Source organism: Pithys albifrons, chromosome 6 (genome assembly GCF_047495875.1).
Source record: "Pithys albifrons albifrons isolate INPA30051 chromosome 6, PitAlb_v1, whole genome shotgun sequence".
Lineage (NCBI taxonomy): Eukaryota > Metazoa > Chordata > Aves > Passeriformes > Thamnophilidae > Pithys > Pithys albifrons.
Window position 1 is genome coordinate 11,086,956 of NC_092463.1, and position 17,837 is coordinate 11,104,792.

The window sequence follows — 17,837 nt, forward strand, 5'->3', positions numbered from 1 at the left end:
ATCAGAATGGCAATGTTTACAACAATTATATTTTTAATAATTTTCAAAAAAGAAAAAAATATATCAGAAAACAGTAAGCTTTGCCACCCCCATCTTGAAACAAATTCTTGAAGCCTTATTTTGCTCAATTAAAGTTTCTTGTGATTCAGGAACCAATTCGGCTTCAGAGGATGCCTGCTGCTCCTTCCCCCACCATTCAGTCCATTTCTGTAGCTGTACCAAAGGTAGGGGGACTGTGCTAACCTTATTCTACAGAACAAAGGAAAAAAGTATAGTCTATAATAATTAGCCCTCTGTGTTTGTTCTTGTCCAGTTTGGATTTGTCATGTGTGTGTTTGTTAGGTCTGTGTTTTTCCAAGTGCATGTTGGATGAGTTTTGTTTTGTTGGAAGACATGACTAAAAATGGTTGTAGTTTTTGGTCTGAGTGTCTTTTGCAGTTGGAAATAAAGCTGTTAATGTTGTCTTGAAGCACCTTTCACAAGCTGCACTTATGTAAAAGAAGCCCAGATTTCATAATGTGCACACTGATATACTTGAGGGTGGTGAAGGGAGGTGCTTGCATTACTTAAGTCCAGAAAATTAAGTTATTTTTTATCCTGAATGTCTCTTTCAGCCTAAAGCTCACCAGCTCAATATCAAGTCATTCACAAGCCCTACTCAGTGTAGTCATTGCACCTCTCTTATGGTGGGATTAGTTCGACAAGGTTATGCCTGTGACGGTGAGTCAGTGAAACTTTTTATATTTTCAGCAAGTGCCTCTAAAAGCATCCCAAAACACTAATGTTTTTTAAGGCAGCCATATCTTTGGGGAGGGAATGAAATAAAGGGGTGGCTTCCACTGAATGGTTCTCCTTTCTTTTACATCCCTCTAGAAAAATGATGATGACACATGATGAAGTATGATTCCCTTTCATGTTGCTAATTAATTCTACTACCATTAGTGCTGTTACAGTGTGAGGGAGGGGCTGGGGAAGGCAGGACTGGTTTCTCTCGCTGTAACAGAGAATGCTGCAGGAATGATCTGGTAATATGAAACTGATTATGTATATTTTATGCTATTCTGATCATAAACCCCATATGTTGGCAGGGCCATTTGCTAAATTATTTGATCTGTAACTTGTCTTGCTGTCCAATAGTTTTAATTTAAAATTCCTTCTCTGATGCATGTGTCATTATTGAATTCCATGTTTGAGTATAAGAAGGTATTTTTATTTAGAAAATACTTACTGTATTATGATTGGACACATGAACTCATTTAAATAGGTCACGAACCTGATGAAGACACTACAATATAAATAACCCTATTTCTGTGGCCAGCTTAGTTCTTGCTAGTGACACCCTCTCCACTGACACCCTCAGTATCACATTTAAATTGCCTCATCTGCTCTTCAGGGCATTTTTTCCTGGCAGATATTCCTGATGGCAGTTCTTCCCCAGGAGGACCTATCACTCTGTCAGCACTTGCCCTGGGGCTGCCTTTTGTCTCCTGTTGCTGACAGTTCTGAACTCTTGTTTTGTATCTCTTCCTGCAAGCTTGAAACTGTCTTTTTCCCTTAGTGTAGCTATCAGCTTCACTCTTCTTTTTGTCTCATGTATTTTGATTAAGCTCTGCATCATTAGTTTTCCAGTTTGCTTATGCTACAGCAGATCTTGATAGCTACAGAAAAAACTAGAATCACATTGACAAAAGAATAGGGATGACTCCAGCAGAACAAATCTCTGCCATGTTCCACTCCCAATCACTTGCTTTTTCCAGTTCCTTCTCTCTATAATGCTGAAGACCGTGCTAAAATACAGATACACTTCCAGAGGCCTGTGGAACTGACTATATTTGTGAATTTTCCCTGTTCCACAACTGGTGTGCCTTGATAATCACAATCCCAAATAATTATGATGCCTCCTCAAAGAGCTGAATGTATTACCTGGTCTTGGGAAGCACCTACAGTACTTGGCATGTATGACTTTTTGGTAACCCTTGTCCTCCTGGGAGCAGACGGAAACTCAAAGCACAAGCCAAGCAGCCTTCTCAGGGCTGCCCTCTCTGCTGTCTCTTCCCTCAGGCATCGTGAGGAGAAGTTTTGTTGCCCACTCTGTGGCTTTAGCAGAAGCAGGCTGTTTCCAGAGTTTTTGGAATCTTTTGACATTTCATAATTACAGGACTAGATGTACCTAGAATACCTGCCAGTTTTCCACTTCTGAGAATGTGATTAGAAGGAAACACAGGGTAAACCAGAGTGTTGTGCCCCTCTCCTGCTGCCTTCCCAAGCCTACTGGTAGAAAGAGGGTAGCTGGAACAAACCAAGCAAAATCTCTGTGGAAAGATCTGGCCCATAAGCTGTGGGTTGGATGCCTCAATATGACACATTGACTCATTCTGCAGTTCTTGTAGTCTGTCTCATGTGAAGTAGCATTTATTATGAGTTTTTTCTGTGTGCTACTTCTGCCTGAAGTGCTCTGTAGGCAAAAGATCTAGAGGCCTTTGTCCCTTGCTGATGCAGCACAAAGTGGTGCAAATGGTCAGAAGGCATGCAACAACAATTTGCTCCTTATTAGAACTTACTTGAGCTCTGGACAATATATATATATACATACATAAACCTTTTTCATCATGCAGTATTTCAGTCCTTGTCCCTGGTTTCTACTTTATTTAATGCTTTCAAGTCTGTCTTGTGTTCAATGGTTTAACCCTTTCTGGTTTTTTGGTTGATTCATTTTTACTTTGAAGTATTCTTGCATACTTGGATCAAATTAAACACCTATTATCACTACCCTATAATTTTTATCCTCCTTCATTAGTACGTTTCTCTTCTGTCACTGAGTTAGTTGGTGCTTAACATTAGCATGGCTGCCTAACTCCTTTTCCTTGAAATGTGAACTCAGTTCCTGCCCTTTATGGATGTAATAGGCTAAAAAGAGGAAATAAAAGAGCTTTGGAGAGTCTCACACACTATCTAGGTGTGGTTGCTCCTTCAGTGTAATGAGCTATTGCAAGTGAGCTATTTGCCAGTTTCAGTGTGATTAATTACTTTGCTGAGAGTGAAGGTAGACTGCATTAATCACCTGTTGTGATTGACTCATACATGCATTTCACTGTGAATTTTCTCTTTTGTACTTAGTGTGTTCATTTGCATGCCATGTTTCCTGCAAGGATAGTGCACCTCAGGTCTGCCCTATACCCCCTGAGCAAGCCAAAAGGCCTCTTGGAGTAGACGTGCAAAGAGGAATAGGAACTGCCTATAAAGGTTATGTCAAGGTAACAGCCTTTTGTTCTTGGTCAAGAGTAGAATACTAAACTTCACTTACAGCTATGTAGCTTGGAACCTCTAAGTATGTTTAAACAGATCTCCTAAGTAGTGCTAAAGCCCTAAGGCTTTGTGTGCTATCTGTGTAACTTATTTAACCTTCGTTGCTTTAGATGTGGGAGAAATGCTTGGTCTTACTACAAGAGCTGAAGGTCAGTAGATTAGTAGCTACAGTGTTCATAAGCATCAAGGGGGGGAAAAAAGAATGGATTAAGAAAGAATTTCTGTCATTGTTGATGTAAACATAATATAGAAGGTAAACTGTCCTACCATTTTGGCATTTGTGGAATATGCAAGCCTAATATCTTTATACAAACCTTAATATATTTATTAAACTTTATCAAGAAATGGTTGAATTTCAGAGAGGATAAATGATTGCTTGATTACTGGAGATTTTTTCATACTATTTTGAAGGGCAAATAGAATATATTCTAATTCCATTGATCTTAGTATAATCTTTTCTAAATGTCCTGCTTTCTCTGTCTGCTACTTGTGCTTACATTTAATAAGCAATCAGTTATTTATATGCAGGTCCCAAAGCCTACAGGAGTTAAGAAAGGGTGGCAGAGGGCTTATGCAGTTGTCTGTGACTGTAAACTGTTCTTATATGATGTGCCTGAAGGAAAATCCACCCAGCCTGGAGTTGTGGCAAGTCAAGTCTTGGATCTCAGGTTTGTATTATTATGACAGTGTAGAAATCTTCAGTACTTCTTTCTTAACAGCAGTATTTATTTATAGTACACAAGAAACCATAACATTATGAGAGCTCTGGTCTAAGAAGATATATGTGTTCTGTATATAGACTGCAGCTAAATTTAGGCTGATCAAGCAGACTCGGCAAGAAGTCACTTAAGTGACTTTACAGTCACTTAAACTACAGTCACCAATATATACAATATTAGCATGCTTCTTCCTAGACTTTCCTTATGCATCTGTGGAAAGCAAATGTACTTTGGTAGATTGCTTTTCTCATGCCCTCTGACCTCAACACTGAGTCACAGATCATCCCATAGCAAATAATTTCAGGAATATTAGAAAAACTGAAGTAGTCTGCAGAAGAGCACGAACTAATTTGTACTGCAAATGGCTCTGACCCTGCCTTCTCACAGGAGTTATTATTTCATGGGGAATCATTTGAACCACTGAACACTGTCTACAAAAGATCTGAGTCTTACAGTGATCAGAGTAACCAAGAGGGTTTTTTATTAAAATTTATGGAAATATCAAGCAAGTATAATACCTTTTAATGTTACAGCATCTTTGTATCTCTGTTGAATATAAAGTTTGCATTCAGAAGCACCTTCATTTACATTTTTTCCAGATAGTACCATGGGTTGCACCAGTACTGCTGTGCTGTTCTCACAGTCACTAAGAACTGTCAGTGTCAGCTTGCTCTGTCATGCTGGCAGGAGCAGAAACGTGGAAGTATTGCAGATAGCAGCATTCACATCAGTACATTGCTTGAAGCAACTCAGCCAGATATTATACCAATTGTTCCATCCTTTATCTGCTTATTGTAGCTGCCTCTTTGAGGCTGTCTTCTGAGGACTCTTAGATGTTTATAATAGATGTTAACCACCACAGCTATGAATTTTAGCATGGGCAAGTTTCAGACATTAGTGTCATCTTTGCACTAAAATAGGCAATTATGGTGATCAACTTGGTCAAATTCAGTTTAAAAAGGCTTGTGTAGACAAGCCCTCTGGGGTGGAGCATTCTGAAATGCAAAAGTTGTTCTGATGTCTGTTTATTTTACTGTAATAGAGAATAAAATCTAGCTGTTTTGAAAACCCTTGTTTGAATCCCACAAACTATAATTATGTTGCCAAGAGCTTTTTATGTGATTTTTCTTTTTTTCCAAAGGCCCCTCTCTTGCTACACATTGAGGTATGAATTATTCATTTCTAATGTGTCTGCTGGGCTGGAAGAGCAATATTCTTGCTTCTTATTGTAGAATAGGTGTGGTTGGTACACCAAAACTACACAAAGCCACCCCACTTAAATTCAGGTGGACTGAGTTACATGCACCGAATGCTGTAGAAACATAACTGAAGCTTGTGAGTTGTTTGGGTCAAGGATGGTTAGAGCATAACAGAGCAATGATGGCAGTTGTGACCTCTGTGCGGTGTTAGGAGATTGCAGCCTATGAAACAGTGGTGATACCAACTAGATGATGCTCAGCAATATTAGTCTGTGCTTGTATGTGATTCTCTTGCTCTCTTTCTTACTAGAGATGAAGATTTTTGTGTGAGCTCTGTCCTAGCATCGGATGTGATACATGCAACTCGTAAAGACATCCCTTGTATATTCAGGGTATGGCTACCAATTTACTCTTAAAGAAAATGCAAGTTCAATACCAGTGTTGTGTTTTGATACTGGCATACATTATGCATATTTAATGTTGAAGTTGCAGAAATGTAAGAATTTACAAGGACTGCTGTGTAGGGGAACAATATGGTACTCCTTCTATATCCAAACTGTAAAGAACAAAGTTCTCCTTCTTTTGCTGATTCCTTGTATATAGAGTTTGGCTTTTTTGTTTTCTTGACTGTAATTCAGTATATTTTGTCTCTTCTTCCATTAGTATTACCAGATTATGATTTTCTTGCTTAGCTTTGGACTCTTACTTCAGGAGCTGATGCTGTAACAGAATAGTCTGAAGCTGGGTTGTGCTCATTGATTCCAGTTGCCATATATTATCTTGTTTTTAAGAAATACATTTGAAATTTCAGTTTCTTTAATTTCGTATTTAAGTACAGTAGAAAAAATAAAATAAGAAAAAATAATTAGCTGAGTTAAAATATCCTCTGATTTATGTTCTTTCTGAATGCTGTATTTAGGTATTAACAACAGGAACTTCTTTCCTAGGTTTTATGTAAATTACATTTAATCTGGAATTTTAAAATTTACAGCAGGGTACATTAGTAGCCAGTATCTATAATACCTTGCATTTGAATACAGAAAGTCACTGTTTTCAGCGTCTCTGATCCTCAGTCATTTAGAATCCAATCAGTGAAATATGGAAAACAAAGATCTGACAGTCACATGCAGTCACTACCATTTGGTCCTTTAGGGTTTTATGTAGGAAATGTCTTTACTACTTGACTGCTTCTGTCAAGAGGCTTTTTTCTAGAAATACTTTCTGCAGTGGAATTTTATACTTTAGTTTACTACTACCTGTACCTTAATTTTCCTCTTATATGTTTCTGTTTTGAGTTTTGTTTGGGTGTTTTGGTTTTTTTTTTTAAATTCCCATCTGCCTGCTCTCTTCTTAAATTAGCAAACATGGGATACTGTGGGAAAGGGCTTCTGAGGAGAGAAAATATGCTATGCAGAATTGTTTTAAGAACAGGGCATCCATACAGTTTAGCCTACCTGACTCACTGCTCTAATTTCCACCTGCAGTTTTTAAGTAAAAGGGTATCTAAGGAAAAAAAACCACTTCCGTCAAATATCCCCATGTAAGACAGTTTGTGTGGATAGACATTACAAAATACCTCCGTGGTTTGATCAGATTATCCCCTGCTAAAGAGATCTGATTAATTAGCTGGAAGCCTGGTGTGTGAGTAAATCTGTTTAGGTACTGGAGGCCAGAGGGGACGCTGCTCGAGTCCACCTCTTTTTCTCAGTTTTATGTCCTCCTTCAAAAGAAGGAATTTCCAAAACTGGAAACCACTGGTGCGAGAGACTCTTTTCTCGATTTCATTTAGTTCTAGATTTGCATCTTGCTGACATAATGACGGAGAGTAGCTTCTACATAACAGTTAAAACTGTAACTTCATGTAATCTGCGTAAAAATGTGTCCTTCTTTCATATGTGTCATTGTACATAACACATGATGATATTGGCAGCCAACCAAGGACAGATTTTCCTTTCTTCTGGATCTTCCGCCAGCAGAAAGCAATACCAGAATGGTGCCTAACACTAAAATTACCTCTGACCACCTCTGACCCCCCATGAATTCAAGAAGAGGAAGAACTTCCCTGACACTCCCAACATTTTCCTTGGCAACCAGTTTTTAAAGCTGGATGTTAGGCTGTCCTGGCATTTAGGCACTGCAGTCTAAGTGCTTCCATCAATATACATTTTTAATAATAGTGTAGGAGTGTCTGTACTGAAGTGCTTCCGCAGCTTAGGAGTTCGAGTTAAGAAGTCTTGAGTTCCGTAGCAGATACTGAATTCTTGTATGATAAATAATGCAAGGTGACCAACTTCACACATTTCTTTTCTGCATTTGACTATATGTAAGATGCCACCTTCAAAAGACTGAGAGGAGTAATACATAGTGATACTTCAAAGGGGAAACCTTAGTTGAAGGCTGGTTTGGTTTTGTTTTCTAACTTACAAATATCCATCATATCTTCATCTCTCTAAAATATTAATGCTTAGTTACATGAATAAAGCTCGATGCACAGTAATAAGAGTTATGAGCAATGGCAAACTACTTGGTTCTTTTCTTACCTCCCTTTACCTTCATCTTACTTCTGGAGTGTTCTGTATTTTATCTTTGAGATGAGTGTTATTTTTCAATTCTCTCTTTCAGGAAGTGTGTGTGTTGCATAACCTCATTATCCATCTTTATGATGATTTTCTTGTGAAGGCATTTATGCTGAAGGTCTGTTAATCCATGCTACAGTCTTCAGATTTGCCCTTTTGCACCTTCTGTTACTTTTTTCTGTGATTGAAAGCATAGTTCCCGTGATCCCACAAACCCTTCAAACTCTTCATACAGGACACAGAACTAATATTAAGAGTTAGTAAGTGCATGCTTGAGGCAACAGAAGTTCCTGGATAGTTTTTCTGTTTAGAATACTTTCTACCTTGAGATCTATAGGATGTTTTACCTGAAAATAAAAGGAAGCCATAGTGATTTTCTTTTAACATGGGCATGTAGGAGGATGCAGACGTCAGTCTCAAACACTGCTTTACAACAGAGCTGCGAATGCTAATATGATAGGCTATGATGAGCTCTTCCCCTGGAAAAATATTTGAAAATTAAATATCAAAATCTAGAACTGATCATTGCAATGCCTTTGGGTTTGAATACATGTAGCTCAGAAAGCATGTGTGGCACTTTCAATAAGTTATTAAAATATGGTGGGTGGGAGGGGTCAGGACAAACTGTGGTATGCTGCTGAAATTCCAGTTCATAGCAGGAAGGAGTCTTTTACTGTTATGTGTTGATTATTATAAGAATATTTTACGATCTAAAATGATTAAGCAAGACTAAGTACTTTTAAACTGAGCCACTATGGTTTGTGCAGTGGTTATTTTTTGTTTGTTTTTTTGAAGCACTGTGGCCATATTAGCTGTGTTGTGCATGCCTCTCAGGTACATCATTGCATTGTAATGAAAAAGTGTATTTTATTTTCACAGTTCTGTATGACAAAAAGGGCTTTTATTACTCTAGCTAATTTCACTTTCTCTCTCTGTTAAAAGGTTACAGCTTCTCTCTTAGGTTTGCCTTCAAAGTCTTGTTCTCTACTGATCCTGACAGAAAATGAGAATGAGAAGAGAAAGTGGGTTGGAATCCTAGAAGGGTTGCAGTCTATCCTGCACAAAAACAGACTAAGGAACCAGGTTGTCCATATTCCACAAGAAGCCTATGACAGTACACTGCCTCTTATTAAAGCAAGTGTAGCAGCTGCTATTGTAGGTATGTTTGTTTTAACTTTTATAAGTGTGTGAGAGTTGTTGGAACTTTTGGATGGAGCCTTTATGCTCCATAGTAAGAGCACTGCCACTTTGAAATAAATTCCTCAGCTGAACTCCTTCGTAGGAGTTTAATAATGGGGAAAACACTAGTCTTGAACTGATAGTCATATTTCTTCATCCACTGGGAGTAAATAATAATAATGTTTAGTTGTTTAGGAGGTTGTTTTAGCAACATGTTACGTAGCATGCTTTTGACAGACTGTGTGAACTTAACCAAAATTGATTTGCTGTTGAAAATCTGTTTGTCCAGAAATTTTTTTCAGCTGTTCAAAGCAAACAGTCTGTTTTGAAGATAAGATGAAGTGTACCTGAATTAATAGCCTTTTTCTTTTCCTCTTGGTTTAGATCGAGATAGAATAGCAATCGGTTCAGAAGAAGGACTGTATGTGATAGAGGTGACCCGTGATGGTAAGTTAGGCCATAATGCATGCAGTAATTACATACAGAATAATGAGCTCCATAACTTTTAGTGCTGCTGTAATATAGGTTGCACAACAGCCTTTCATGTGTACTAAGTATTAAGCACTCAGTTAATTGATGAGAAGAAAAAGTGAATGTGAGATATAAGCACTAATTTGGTCATTATCATTACATTCAGTTGACTGGCTGAAATTAAAGGGATGAGTTACTCAGTATATTCTGACACATTCTCGCCTTAACTGTGTTCCCACAGCAGGCAGCAAAATGCTTCAGCATCCAGAGCATGCACTGCACACACAGAGTTTGCAGACTTTCCATTAAAGCCTTCACGTCTCATTATCTGTTTCTTCCAGAAATCTGACAAGCACTCAAATTCTCTTTCAGACCAATGATGTCCAAAGCAAGTGCCTCCTTTCTCCTTTCCATTATCTATTTCCTTAACTCCATGCTTTGTTCTGAACCTGCATTTTCCTTCCTGTCCTTAATGCACTTTGCTGTCTGCTTAGGGAAAAAGGGGATTAGTATAGTCTGTTCTTTCTGAAGACTTACTGTGTTCATTCCATAAATTCACTACTCCAGGTACCACAGTATAGCATATGCTGCGTAGTCACTGGGCAGCACAGGCATATCTCTCTTTCATTGAATTATTAGAAATCCCAGCTAGGGAGTAAGAGAAGCATTTTTCTCTTTGACTGGATATACTGAGCACTAACACAAATGACAGCGAGGGACATGCCTTGTGTGGTAGGGAAAGCATGGAGGCCAGAAAGATTAGTAGGACATGAGCAGTGTTTGGAGTCATTCCATATGAAGTGCAATTTTAAACATGGAAAAGCAAAGAACAAATCTGGTTTATTTTGCAGTTTGTTTCCAAAATGAGATATTCTTATTTTGACCAAACAGATGAACCAAAAAAAATTTAAAAACTCGTTGATTTAAATGGAATTCTATGGATTTGTGGAAGTTAAGTAATATATGTCTAAGAAGCAACTATTTTACTTCTATTTCAATTACTGTATTTAAAACACAACAATCTACTACTATTTTATTCTTTTCCAAGTTACTGTAGGAAATATTCATAGAACCATAGAATGGTTTGGATTGGAAGGGACCTTGAAGATCGTCTAGTTCCAACCCCCCTGCCATGGGCAGGGGCACCTTCCGCTAGACCTGTTGTCTTAAAACCACATCCAGCCTGGCCTTGGACACTTCCAGGGATGGATCATCCACAGCTTCTTTGGGCAACCCTCACCACCTACACAGTGAAGAATTTCTTCCTATTACCTAACCTAAATCAGCCTTCTCTCAGTTTGAAGCCATTTCCCCTTGTCCTAGCACTACATGCCCTTGTGAAAAGTCACTCTCCAGCTTTCCTGCAGCTTAATTTAGACTTTGAAAGTACCAAACATATCCTGTGAAAATTCATGCTTTCTTATAACTACTGAGGCATTCTAAATTTAGACTACACTCTAAATCCATACTTTTTGTGGTATGAGAGCAAACAACTCTCTGATTATTTCTAATGCTTTCTTCACCTATATTTTATAACCTCTGAGCTTAGATTCTTCTGGTGTCTTTAACTGTCTCAAAATTGAGGATAGTGATACAGATTTGTAACATTAAAAGGTGCCTTTTTCACGTTTGGAAAAGTCACTAAGACACTCCTGAGATATCCCTTTGACTGGTTTTAGTATTTGTCATTCAGAGTTCCAAAAAGATATTTCTTTGAAGTTACCCTGGATGCAAGAATTTGAATTTCACAGAATAACAGAATGGGTAAGGTTGGAAGGGACCACCAGTGGAGTCATCTGGCCCAACCTCCCTGCTCAAGTAGGGTCATCCCCTGCACATGGCACAGGATTTCATCCAGGCAGTTCTTGAGTATCTCCGATGAGGGAGACTCCACACTCTCTCTGGTCAATCTGTTCCAGTGCTCAGTCACTGCACAGTAAAGAAGTTCTTCCTCATGTTCAGATGGAACTTCCTGTGCATCAGTTTCTGCCCATTGCCTCTTGTCCTATTGCTTGACACCACCGAGAAGAACCTGGATCCAATTCTCTTGACACCCTCCCCCCAAATACTTACAGACGTTGATAAGGTCCTCTCTCAGAAGCCCAACTCTTTCAGGCTTTCCTCATAAGAGAGGTGCTCCAGTCCCCTCATCATCTTTGTAGCTGTCTGCTGGACCCAGTCCAGGAGCTTCATGTCTTTCTTGAAGAGGGGAGCCCCAGAACTGGACACAGTATTCCAGGTGGAGTCTCACTAGGGCTGAGTAGAGGGGCAGGATCACCTCCCTCAAGCTGCTGGCAATGCTCTTCCTAATGTATCCCAGGATTTTGTTGACTGCAAAGGCACACTGCTGGCTCAGGGACAGCTTGTTATCCACCAGGACCCCCAGGTCATTCTCCACAGAACTGCTTTTCCAGCAGGTCAGCCCCTCAGCCTGTAACTGGTGCCTGAAATTCTTCTTCCCTAGATACAGGACCATGCACTTGCCTTTGTTGAGGTCCTTCTGAAGGCCTGCACAGCACTCTGGGCTTTTGGCTACTCCTCCCAGTTTTGTGTCATTGGTGAACTTTCTAAAGAGGCCTCTGCCCCTCATCCAAGTCATTGATACAATACTGGAGCCAGTACTGAACCTTGGGGGACATAACTAGTGACAGGCCTCTAACTAGGCCATGTGCCACTGATTTCAGCCCTCTGGGACTTGCTGGTCAGCCAGTTCTCAGTCCACCTCATCTTCCCACCACCCAGTCTGCACTTCCTGGGTTTGTCTATGAGGATATCATGGAAGACAGTGTTGAAAGTCTTGCTGAAGTCCAGGTAGACAATATCCACTGCTCTCCTCTCATCCATCCAGGTTGTTGTCTCATTGTGGAAGGCAATGAGGTTGGTAAAGCGTGATTTTCCTTTACTAAATCCATACTGAGTGCTCCTGATCACCTTCTTGTCTTCCATATGCTTAGAAATGACCTCCAATAAGGTGCTCCATCATCTTTCCAGGAATTGAGATGAGGCTGACTGCCTGATAGTTCCCTGGGTCTTCCTTCTTGTCCTTTTCAAAGAGTGGGATGACATTTTGCTTTCCTCCTGTCCTCAGGCACCTCTCCTAATCACTGTGACTTTTCACCGCTAACCATGACTGGCCTCACTGTGGTGTCCAGCAGCTCCCTCAGAATTCATGGATTCATCACCTCAGGGCCCAAGGACTTGTAGATGTCAAGTCTGTCTAGGTGATCTTTAACCCAGTCCTCCTTCTCCAAGGAAAAATGTTCCTCCCACCATTCCTTTTCCCTTGTATTCTGGGTCAGAGATTCCTGAGGATTGGTCTTATCAATGATTTCTTTGATTTCCTTTGTCAGTGTAATTTAATATGTGGCTATTTGAAAGCTGGATTTTAATCAAAGCTGAAACTTTTATTGCAATGTAAAAATAAACTTGGGAATACAGGTTTTTAAAGATTTCTTTGACTTCTAAGATTAAATGACATTGGGGATGTTGTTTTGAGTCAAAAATTCAAATGTTATTGCTTTGTCTTGTTTGAAATAAGACATTGCCCAATTCCAGGGGAAACTGCTTTATACATGAAAACAGCAGATATTTGAAATTCTTTTTAGGAGTAATGAATGCCATTCCTTTGAGTAAGCTTCCAGTGGTTACTGTTCTCTAAGCAGTTAGATATAAACATAACTTGAGATGCAGATAATTCTAGAGATTCCAGTACAGCTTCTTGTGTAGAAGAAAATTGTACATTTAATTTGAAAGGAACATTTATTTTCTTAAAGGAACAATTATCTGCATGACCATGTCATGTGTGAATGTGAAAATGAATTGTCAGTTTTTATTTAAAGTTAAAAGATGTTTAGCAGGAGTTTTCTATGTCCAGTTCTGTGTGTTAATAGCATTCTTACACATAATCTCTTTTTCATTCTATGGCAGTTGCAATTTTCAGTGTTGATTAACTACCAGCTATTTGTATCAAAGGTCTTTGGTCAGAATAGCACTTAATTCTTCACAAGTAAGTTGGAGTTGGTGCTAGGAAAAAAATATTTTCTGTATGGCAGTTTCAAAAGCTGGTTATTTCAAAGAACATTTCTTCAGACATACCATCTGTTTGTGCAAGTGGAGGGATGGCACAACAGCACTTGGCTTTGTTATCTAAACAGCCGAAGTCTTCTTACCAAGTTTACAGAATGTGGTAACTTGGCTAGGTTACTCAATTATTACTGAAAAAGGCATATAATTTCCAGTTAATATTGCTCTTTTTTTTATTATCATTCAAAGATACTTTTAATGCATTCAGCTAACATAAAATTAAAGTTACAATTTTATATAGTTTCCTTATGCTTATTATGTTTCCTAGCTTAGAATTGCTGTTCTGTTTGTACTCCATAAAATACTCACTGCATTCTTCAAAGTGCTTGTCTAGCCACAGTGGCAAAAGCAGAACACATTGCACCTAACCACCTTAGCTGCCTTTAACTTAGCTTTAAAATAATACTTCTAACAGTGAAACTCCCCAGCTGCCATTGGTAGCCTATAACTAGTCCTTGCTTTGGGGTGGCTTTTCCTAGTGCCTGTCCTAAACCTCTCTTCCTGCAACTTAAGCCTATTCCTTCTTATCCTTTCCCCATCACAGCATTTTTTTGCCTTTCCATATCGGTGTTTTACACCCACTTACTGTACTGTTTTGTATCTGGCTGAGACATCTGCCTACAGTACAGCATTTTGTTTCCTGTTTTAAATCAGCATTAAATACTTTATATTTCTTCTCTTTGTATTCTGCTAATTTGGTTTTCCTCAAGTGATGCTGATGTTTTCCTGAAGGTGGGACCCATTTCAGAAGATGTGGTATCTTGCACTGTACAGAAAGTACAAATATTATTATATTAAAAAAATTTTACGTTCATCCCACATGTTTAGCAGGCTTTTTCCACAAAGTATTGAGACTTCTTATCAATAAATGATAAACGAATGCTTTGTTTCACTGTTTGCTCTGACAATTAATAACAGAGATTGAACATGTGTAATAAGTGCTCTTCCTCACCTGGTACATGTCTGTGTTTAGATTAATTTTCAGACATCACTATGTAATACTGCAGTGTTTCCAGGCCTGATGGTTTTCCTGTTTAACTTATGGCAGCTTTTGTTTCCTTTGCAGTGATAGTCCGAGCTGCTGACTGCAAGAAGGTGTACCAGATTGAGCTTGCTCCCAAAGAGAAAATTATCATCCTCATCTGTGGTCGGAACCACCACGTCCACCTTTACCCCTGGGCCTCTCTGGATGGGTCAGAAGGGAACTTTGACATTAAGCTTGCAGAAACTAAAGGCTGCCAATTGATTACAACTGGAACACTAAAGAAGAGTTCTTCCACTTGTTTGTTTGTGGCTGTCAAACGACAGGTTTTTTGCTATGAAATTCACAGAACTAAACCTTTCCACAAAAAATTCAGTGAAATTCAGGCTCCAGGAATTGTACAGTGGATGACAGTGTTCAAGGACAAGCTCTGTGTTGGCTACCAGTCTGGGTTCTCTCTGTTGACCATCCAGGGAGATGGACAATCTATAAACCTGGTAAATCCTAATGACCCCTCGCTTATCTTCCTCTCACAGCAGTCTTTTGATGCCCTTTGTGCTGTGGAGCTCAGTAATGAGGAATACCTGCTTTGCTTCAGCCATATGGGAGTATACGTCGATTCGCAAGGTCGAAGGTCACGCATGCAGGAACTAATGTGGCCTGCAACTCCTGTTGCCTGTAGTATGTATATGTTTTTCTGTTGCCATATCCCTGTTGCTGCTTTACTTGTCTAAAAATAGTCAGCATTGTATTCAATTTTGCTTCAGTTTGTCTTTGAATATCTAGTTTAAAAGTTTGATGAGTCAACAGACACATAGTTCTTCCTGGTGGTAGTTTTGTATTTGGAGATCCTGGATACTGCAAGAAAACCTCTGTCTTGTTACAGGACACAGAAGAATAAATAGGAGAATAGCAAAATAACTTCTACAGAGAGTAGTCCTGGACGCAGGACAGTGCAAAAAAAGCTGTTTGTGAAATTCTATAAATATTTTTGTTCCTCTAGAGAGTGTAAATATCTAGTTGTCCATAGGGATGTCTTCTGTGTCCTGTACTCAAAGTACTATAGAAAGTTGAAGAAGAAATGTAACTGCGACTCTAAAGGTTCATGAAGATAACAAGAGGTAAAAATTCTAATTTTGGTAGTACTGGTAGCATTTTTTCTCCTCATGGTTTTATTTTTAGGGGGAGACTTTTCAAAATAATCTAGGTAGAGAATAATTTTTCAACTACTCTGCTTGTTTCGGGTGTGTTGGTTTAACAGCAAGGTAGGACAGAGGCACGTGCAAAGCATTTTTCAGTATTTAGTAGTCAAAGGCAGTTGATGATAAAACTGGGACTTCTGTGTGGAGCTCAAATAGCAATTAAAATATTTTGAATGATTGAAGGCAAGAAATAGCTTTTTATTTAAACAGTGCAGCAAGGAGTTAGGTGCATGTTGGTATGATCAGGTCAGGCCCTAATAGAATTTTGTTTAATTTTAATTGTCTTGGACTGAAGTTGTTTGCTTGCTTTACTCTGACCTAGTTCAGTACAGAAGTCTGAAGCAAAGGCCCAAGGAAACAATGCAGTGGCAAATTTACTTTAAAACACCATTAGCTAAAACTAATGTTTCCTTTTCCTTAATCAGCTTTACAGTTTTTTGCATTTCAGCAAACTAGACTTGCTGGTTAATGGTTTTGTCTGTTATTATTAGAAGTGTTCCTACTGTAAACTATTTTATAGCATTCTTGTGTGTGCAGTCTGAGTGGCGCTGGCCTAGGGCTGTTTTTGTAGAAAGAGCAACACTTTCTGCTGCCAGAGGAAACTGGATTACTTCCCTTTTCATTAGACTTTGTCTTCCCTTCTCAGTTCTGCTGCATGTCACTAGTGATGGTCTAGTTTTTTAAATATCTCATCTGGAGGTCATAAAATTACTGAATGGTTTGTGTTGGAAGGAATCTTTCACATTTCTAGTTCCAACCCCCCTGCCATGGGCAGAAACACCTTCTGCTAGACCAGGTGTCTCAAAGTTCAATCCAGCCTGGCCTTCAACACTTCCAGGGGTGCAGCAGCTTCTTCCACAGCTTCTCTGAGCAACATGTTGCAGTGCCTTGGCACCCTCACAATAAAGAATTCCTTCCTAATATCTAATCTAAACCCACTCTCAGTTTAAAGCAGTTACTCCATGGCCTATCACTCTATGTCTGTGTAAAAAGTCCCTCTCCATCTTGCTTGTAGCCCCTTTAGGTACTGAAAGATACTGTAAGGTCTCCCTGGAGCCTTCTATTTCCCAGGCTGAACAACCCCAGCTCAGCCTGCCTTCATGGGAGAGATTGTCAAAAGTGGACATGATTCTCGCCCTCTTACTGTTTCTCCTGTGGTAAAGCACCATGTTGTAGAGAGGTTTTAGAATACAGCAGAGAATTTGTCTCTGGGACATTCAGTGCCCTCACACTGGGAGAGGGCAGAGTCTGCACTCACACAGCTCTGTTACCCTGGGAGGCCTGTCTCGGTTGCTGCTGCACCAGCCTAGTGCTCTATTTCTGTGCCGAGCCAGTGTAGGCATCGTGGGGCTGCTTGGCTCAAGTGCAGCCCAGTGCAAAGCCTGGGAGCCAGCAGGTCTCGAGGCTGCAGCCTGGGCAAGCCCAGTGCAGACACTGACATGTCTCACTGGAAACCAGTTGAGATCAGTGATCAAGGTCATAGGCTTTGACTGGCAAGTGCCAGTCTCAGCAGGCAGAAGCAGTTGGTGTTTCTGCCTGATGCGAATTCTCTCCCTTAATATGAACATCCAAGCCAACCATGACCTCATGTAATAAATACTTGACAATAAATCACTTTTGTGATACATATTTATGATTGCTGTCCCAAGCTTTGTGCGAACAAATATAAAAAATAGCACCACACCTTACTTCAGTTCTTCTAAGAAGATTCTGTAATGTGTTTAATGTCCTACTGGATTATTTTCATTTGTTTATTGAAGCATCTTTTCTCTATTAAATCCCATAAGTGTCTAGTAACTGCTCTTTACATCAGAGCACAGCCTTTACATGAGAGAAGCATGTTGATTCGAAACTAGAGATCTCAACGTTTCATTTGGCCTAAAATAAACTTGTCATCTGATGTCTTTTATGCTTTAAAAAAAAAAGTTGAAAAGAAAATTAGTTATGGGCTTTAAGCATTGTGACATTTTTCTGTTAACCTGATGAAAGCACCCATACATGAACATCTACAGCTAGATAATTGTTAGCAAAAGAGGAAGGAAATTGAGAACAGATCTGCATCATGAGTTCATGACCCAGCTCACAGATGGTGGCCCTCTCCTCTTCTCTGCACACAGCAG

The 17,837-nt window shown here is 39.4% G+C and overlaps 1 protein-coding gene across 7 annotated transcripts in view; it reads left to right on the forward strand.

Annotated features, from left to right (window-relative positions):
• The window catches only part of CDC42BPB (CDC42 binding protein kinase beta), a 96,757-nt gene that overhangs the window by 72,565 nt on the left and 6,355 nt on the right, over positions 1–17,837 (forward strand). For 4 of the 7 annotated variants that reach the window (XM_071557464.1, XM_071557465.1, XM_071557466.1 and 1 more), the window contains 8 exons: positions 150–224; positions 615–720; positions 3,118–3,254; positions 3,835–3,974; positions 5,535–5,616; positions 8,743–8,959; positions 9,364–9,426; positions 14,600–15,196. In XM_071557464.1, the coding sequence (XP_071413565.1) occupies positions 150–224; positions 615–720; positions 3,118–3,254; positions 3,835–3,974; positions 5,535–5,616; positions 8,743–8,959; positions 9,364–9,426; positions 14,600–15,196 (1,417 nt within the window). The remainder of the gene's footprint in view (positions 1–149; positions 225–614; positions 721–3,117; positions 3,255–3,834; positions 3,975–5,534; positions 5,617–8,742; positions 8,960–9,363; positions 9,427–14,599; positions 15,197–17,837) is intronic. The other 3 variants (XM_071557467.1, XM_071557469.1, XM_071557470.1) reach the window with 1 other exon arrangement.